The 7,338-nt window shown below is 41.4% G+C and overlaps 1 protein-coding gene across 2 annotated transcripts in view; it reads right to left on the bottom strand.

Moving 5' to 3' along the window:
- The window catches only part of RBFOX1 (RNA binding fox-1 homolog 1), a 196,227-nt gene that overhangs the window by 103,548 nt on the left and 85,341 nt on the right, over window positions 1-7,338 (bottom strand). For both annotated transcript variants that reach the window (XM_007469924.1, XM_007469925.1), the window contains one exon: window positions 2,270-2,323. In XM_007469924.1, coding sequence (XP_007469986.1) covers window positions 2,270-2,323 — 54 coding nt within the window. The remainder of the gene's footprint in view (window positions 1-2,269; window positions 2,324-7,338) is intronic.

Raw genomic sequence — 7,338 nt, 5'->3', positions numbered from 1 at the left:
CGAACCTGTGTCCCCTGCATCGGCAGGCGGACTCTCAACCACTGCGCCACCAGGGAAGACCCAATGATCTAACTTTTGAGGCTGGGCCCAGGGCTCATGTGAATGGCTGCTCTAATGTTCTAAAAGTTATGCAGATTCATTTATTCTCGTACGTTTAAGTCATTCTGAATTGTTTCTTCTGTCTTAATGGCCTCTTAAACACCCACAGATATGCACAGAGGTTTGAAATCATTGGAAAGTACATATTTGGTGTTTTCCTGGTTGCTTGAGCCAAAGGTGACCAGCAACTACATTGCGTAGGGCTGGAAAAATGTACTTTCCTCTCTCTGTTACAATTCACACATTCATACCCTACCTCCTCATTGAATGGTTTCTTGCTTCTTGTTCTTGATCTCATTATTTTGGGGGAGAAAAAACATGCACATAGGCACGTGCACAGACACGGGGACACACACACACACACACACACACACACACACACACACACACACACGCAGAATCTGCCACCTGTTTATTCCAGAGACTCCATTTCACCCAGCACTGCCAGCAGATACACAGAAGCTGCTTTCCAACTTCCTCCTTGCCCTTTTGGGGGATTTCATTTCTCTGAAGCTTTGGACAAAGATGTATCCCAGCAATATCTGTGCCCCCTGAATGGATAAGCTGAGCACTGAAGGACTAGTCCTCTCATGAATTAGAACCTTTCAGTCTAGTGGTACACTCAAAATTCAGCAGAATCAGCTCTCAGTTAACTTTCCCCTTATGGCAGAGAGGTGGAACATTAACTTATTTATTTCTATTTCCTCGACATTCATATGGTGCTGCTATGCACCAAACACTCTTCAGATATTAACCCATGTAATTCTTATAAATACCTGTGAGTTTGTTACTACTATCATCTCCCATGTAACAGATGAAGATGCTGAGGCACAGAGAGGTTAAGTAACTCGCCTAGAATCACACAGCTGGCAAGTAGAGAAACCAGGATTCCATCCTGGGCCGCCTGATAGTAACGTCCACGTTCCTCACTCTATGTGTCCCCTCAGGAAGCGGACCCCACCACATAGCCATGGAAAGCCTATGGCTATAGGTCTTGCCTCCCCAGTAAGAGTCAACACAATTGCTTCACTATTAGAATCCCTGGTCGTAACCCAGGCTTGTAATAAAATTCACACATGAAGAACAACTACAAATATTGCCTACCTAAAATCCAGAACTCAGCTATCACATTGGGCCTTCCAAGGTTTACCATCTTTTAAAATCAAGTTGGTTTTTGTGCTAGAGTAGCTGTCTAAGTTTCCTATGTTCCTTTGTCATCCACTAGGGTCAATGTTTCGTTTCGGGAAAGTGACTGACGTAGGGCATCTCAGAGGAGACAAAGCAAGGGGTGTGACTTACCGTCAAGAGATTACAAAATGAGTGGATCTAAACCAATGGAACGGGTCATTGATTTCTCCTTATTAAAAAGCAAGGGCCACATCAAAGCAAGACTTCTTTTCAACATCGATGTGGCAAATCTACTAAGTTTCTCAGGTGTTCAATGCAGCCTTGTTCATGAGCAGGGAAGTAACAGGTAGAAGTAACAGGCTATGCTGAGCAAAAAAGCTCAGCTGCTGTTGCTTCTGGGTTACTCTCTCCCCAGATCTGATGACCAAGTTTTCTGGGACAGTGGATTTGAGTGGCAGTTGGGTGGCTGGGAAGGGATGAGGAGAAAGCTATATACCCTTGAAGGCAAAGCAGAGAGAAAGGGAATTGCTAAGGGAAATTGATTAATGGAAAAAGAAGGATAACTTAGCTTTCCTAGTTTTCTAAATAATCCTTCTCTTTGCAGTTCCAAAATACTGGCACATTATTGGGATAATTAAGCCAACTCTCTGCTTTGCCAAGGGAATAAAAAATGCAATTCCAAATGGAAACGTATGGCTGAAAAACACGTTCAGGCACATTGAAAGAAAACAGGCATGAGCAGCTGTCCATTTGTTCAAATCTCTTGAACAAAATCTCAGGGCTTTTTTTGAGGCAAAATCAGTGTGAAATGTCACAAGGAGCCACGGCTCCATGCTTATGCCACAATGTAACTTACATGATTCCCCTTTATTTTTCAAAAGCTTTTAAACACTTTTGGTTTTGCCTTAAAAAAAAATCATTCAAAACTTGCTAGGATAGGAATTTATCAGTTCAGATTATTTTATAAACCCATTCTTTATGGGCAGGCAAAGCACATTTAGAAAAGACCAAGAAGACATCATGCAAAGAGAAAACTCTTTACCTGCATAGAATTCGGGACTGTACACTGCACCCACAACTGGATTCAATTTCCAGCCTTAAAACAAATACACAAAAATGTTATCATCACATTTGATTCAACAACTCCTATCATTGCAAATTAACTACAAGTCAAATGGGTTGGTGTATTTTTTTTTTAATTTTAAAATTAAGAGGATGTATAGTTTGGGCAGGCATAAAGAATACTTGAAAACTATACATAGGAAAAATAGATTTATGCCCTTTTTTGATTTTCTGCCAATACAAGTTAATAGCACGGAAACTACTGACCAGCTACAGATGAACCTTTTGAAAAGGATGTGATAATTCATTTCATCCCATATCAATATTTTCTGGAGCCCCTATAATAATTTAAATTTTTTGGTCTTCTTTCATGGATCACTGCTAGATATTCCTTTGTATTAAGTTCATCCCTTTGTAATACATCCCTTTGTATTAAGTTCGCAAAGTTTTGGAAGATCTCACGAACAGAATTCTTTGCAGAAACATATTCTGAAAATCGTCATTCCTAATTGTGACCCAGGGACTCTATAGAATTCCAAAGTGCTTTTTAAATCCCAAAGAAAATGACATTTATCCACTAGAGATTGTGTGGAATACATTTCAAAGAATTCAAGAACCATAAAAATTCTTAATAAGCGTGTGATATCTAAGGTAACTTTCAAATAACCTGTATATAGGATTAACAGAATCCTGTAATGTTCCAAACGTTCCACATGGTGCGTTTTCTGTAAAATGAATCCTGGCCCTTTAGAAACTTTTACTCAAGAAAAGAGCAAACAAGAATATTTGCAAATCAAGCTACCCTCATTACACACCCACTGGGCACTACTTAGGAAACAACCTCAAAAAATGATCATGTTTTAGGGTTTGGTGATCATTTCCTGCTCCTGCTGGTAAGTCTTTGTAAAAGCATCCGTTACAGACTTGCCAAAAGACAGAAGACAGGTGTGGGAAACCTTGTGTCTTTGAGGTGAAGGTCACACATCAGAGGTCCTCTACTAAATGCTCCTGAGAAGAGGCAATGGTGAGAGTTGTGATGTGAGAGAAGGTATTTGTGACAAGTACTCTCTGACCTCTTCCCAGAGGGAGAGGGTGTGCCATCCTATTGCCTGGTCTAAGTGATGAGGCTGGAAGAACAGCTGAGAGGTGACCACAGCCTACTGATCCACTAAGGAAGACAGAGGCACTATATTGCAATAGATTGGCCCCTGGATGGACCTAAGAACTTCCTAGAACTTTCCAAGAATGTTTTGTTTCTAGAAACTTTCCGTTCCAATTTGAATAAACTAGCTGGTTTACAGCACGCAGGGTGACCTTAGGATAGGGTTTTCCAAAGGGTTATCCTTGGATTACTTGGGAGGCATATTAATGGGAAACTCCTGGCTGCAATTTTAGACCCAGAGAACGAGACATGAAATTCTGAGACGCATTGTCCCAGGGGCTCTGAGACTCCATACTGTCACCTTCCTCTCCTATATTAAACACATCTTATCTTACAGAAACTCCTATAGTGGTATAAAAACAAAAATTACCCCGATCATTTCAGAATACGTGCTTTATAAACATGGAAAATGACTTCAATTTGACCAACTGAAATTCACTGCTTCCTAAAAAAGAAAATACTCAATTTCTGAGGACATGTCCACATTTTAAGTCATTTGGAATCAAAGAGAAAATAGAGCAAACTGGCTGCAAATAAAGCTTCAGGGTTATCTGGACATATTTAATTTTCTCTTGCTAGTTTTTCACAGAAATCTAGAGTTTGTGAAAGAAATCTATACGTAGCCATATTAAGTGAATAATTAAGTTATGAATTTATTACCCTTATTCTTCCCTCTGTCCTCCATCTTACATCCTGCTTATGCCCCTACCTTTTACTGGTAGTGGAGACAGGGTCTTTTTGAAACCATTGTTTCTTTTATGTATTCTTATTAACTCCCTTAAATGATTCCTTTTGCACACGAGGCTGGGACACACCATTCACTGAATGTGGATCCACTGATTAACTTTGATGTAACTCTCAAAGATTGTAAGTTAGGCCAATAGTCTTTCATTTTTCTCAAAGAAACAGATTTCTCAGAGGTGTCTAAGACTGTCTAGAAATCCTGTTTCTCTCATCTACATTTATCTTCCTCATTTCCTTGGGCTAAGAAAACTCTATCTATGTATCTATTTATCTATCATCTATCTATCTATCTATATCTATCATCCACCCATCCATCCATCCATCTCTATCATCCCTCTCTCTTTATTTATTATCTATCTATCTTTTGACTAATCAATCAATCTCTCAGCTCTCGACAAAGCTGACCTGATGTCTTCTTAGGGCATGCTACTTAACGCCACTTTCTAACTATCTACCAATGATCTACCAGTTTACCAAGTCTCCCCAGAAAACTTCCATTCAATATAAACATAACAGAAGCAAAACGATACTCTCCCTCCTCAGAAGGTCTATGCCATCTCACATTTGCAAGTATTAATTGAGACACAGGTAATTGATAAGGTCTCCTCTACAATAAGTCAGCTGGGATCTGTGAGCAGCAAAATGAAATGAAACTCTGCTCATGTAGCCATGGGGACATCAGTGCAGGTTTTCCCTTCTTCCCATCACTGGTCTTTTCTCCTAAATAAGGCTGCTCTATTCCCACTGCAGGAAAAACAAAGGCTTTTCTGAACCACACCACAGGCACGAAAATTCAACTTCTCATCTCCCTCCTCCCCTGAAGCAGATTCCTCACCAAGTCTTCCCCCCTTCAGCAAATGGCATCTCCATCCACTTGGTTCCTCAAAATAAAATTCTTGATAAATAATGCCTTGATGCTTCCCTTACCCTCATATCCCATGTACCATCCATTAGAAAATCCTGTTGGTTAGACTTTGAAAAGATGTTTCCACTCTCTCCACTTCCCTCCCTCACCAATATGCCACCATCCCGGCCCAAGACATTTCTATTTCTTAGCTGGACAAGTCCATGGCAACAAAGTCCTAACTCTCACCATCTTCTCTTCCTCTTTTCCTAGTGGCCAAACCAATTTTTAAAAGTAAATCAGACACGTCATCCTGCTACTCAGAATTCAATAGCTTCCTGCTGCACTTAGAACACAAATTCTTTTTTTTTTTTAATTAATTTATTTAATTTATTTATTTTTGGCTGTGTTGGGTCTTTGTTGCTACGCGTGGGCTCTCTCTAGTTGCGGCGAGCAGGGGCTACTCTTCGTTGAGGTGCATGGGCTTCTCATTGTGGTGGCCTCTCCTGTTGCGGAGCATGGGCTCTAGGCATGCAGGCTTCAGTAGTTGCAGCATGCAGGCTCAGTAGTTGTGGCTCGCAGGCTTAGTTGCTCCGTGGCACATGGGATCTTCCCGGACCAGGGACTGAACCCGTGTCCCCTGCCTTGGCAGGTGGATTCTCAACCACTGCGTCACCAGGGAAGCCCTAGAACACAAATTCTTTACCTTGGCCTACAAGCCCACACAATCTAACCCTGGTCCATTTGTTTTGTACCACTGTTCCCTTTTCTCCAAACTGTGGTGACACTGGCCTTTTTCATCTTTTCAAAACAACTTAAGATCCTTCTAGACCAATCTAGACCATTCTGGATTGTATCCACTGCTCGCTCTGCTTGGAGAACTCTGCTCATTCCTCAAAAGTTGACCTGATATTATTTAGGTCTCCATTGTCTCCCCAGGGCAGGCTGTTTAATGCCTCTTCCTTCCCTACTCTTACAGCTGTCCCCTGATTCAATTCCCAGTTTTGTTTTCTGCATAGCGGTTAACACCACCTGGATTTATCTTTTCTCTTTTGTTGCTTGTTCTTAATTGTTTTTATAAACTTTCTCCTTCATTAAAATTAATGGTGAAGTGAGCGGGACTGACTGCTGCCCGATGTGAATTCCCAGCATCTCAAACTGTTTGGCAAATAGTCAGTGCTCCATATATTTACTTAGTTTTGCTCTAAAGGAACTGAAAGAATAAAGAGCTTTTTTTTAATGGACTCATTCCTTTTTAGCTAGGATCTCCTTCCTACCGTCAATGACCTGCTTCCCTATATACACCCAATAAAAAAGGGCCCTGTTAGGGGTGACTGTCTTCAAGGGAAAGGTAATAAGAATCCAGCCCTTGAAAATCACCTCTGCTCAGACTTAACAGGGATCTTGCAGGCTTATGTAAATGCATGCAAATCACATGCAAATGGCCTCCTAGTCCCTGTGACTTCTTCTAGTACCTGGAAGGGACCCTTGGGATCACCTTGCTGGAGACAGGAGCCTGTACTGTCAGGAAGACGGACAAAATGATCCCAGTTTTAATTTCTCAGGCAGTTTGTATATGTCCCCAGGCCTTGCAAATTCAGAGATTTTGATCAAGGACATTAAACTGAACAATGAAGCTTACAACAAAGGGAGAACAGCTGACAAAGCCCACCGCTCCCAGCTCCCAGGGCCCCCATACAACAAGGCAATGGAGCAGAGACCAGACATGTGGAGGTCTCACTCCATATCACACATAGGAGCTGTTTAGAGAGATCACTCTGCAGCCTGGCCTCAAGGGGCTGCATCCAAATCAGTGTTCCCCTCCTAAAATTTAGCTTCTCAAAGGTCATCTGCCAGCCTCCTGTAGAAACACTGGCCGAGGTCCCCAGTGTTAACTATGGCTGTATTAGGTGTTAAAAGACAGGTCTGAACGTGCACACAGAAAACTCGGCACGTGCCTTCTCTAGGGCTTTGCGGAGTTGGGTATCAAAGAAACACATTCAAGAAATCACCCTTAAATGTCCGGGGTTTCCATAATTCAAAAAGAGTCATGTACCACAATGATCGTTGTAGCACTACTTACAATAGCCAGGACATGGCAGCAACCTAAGTGCCCATAGACTGATGAATGGATAAAGAAGATGTGGCACATATATACAATGGAATATTACTCAGCCATAAAAAGAAACGAAATTGAGCAGTGAGGTGGATGGACCTAGAGTCTGTCATACAGAGTGCAGTAAGTCAGAAAGAGAAAAACAAATACCATATGCTAACACACATATATGGAATCTAAAAA

The sequence above is a fragment of the Lipotes vexillifer genome, unplaced genomic scaffold (genome assembly GCF_000442215.2).
Source record: "Lipotes vexillifer unplaced genomic scaffold, Lipotes_vexillifer_v1.1 scaffold1120, whole genome shotgun sequence".
NCBI lineage: Eukaryota > Metazoa > Chordata > Mammalia > Artiodactyla > Lipotidae > Lipotes > Lipotes vexillifer.
Note: the sequence above shows the minus strand (reverse complement) of the source record. Positions and strands in the feature narration are given on the sequence as shown.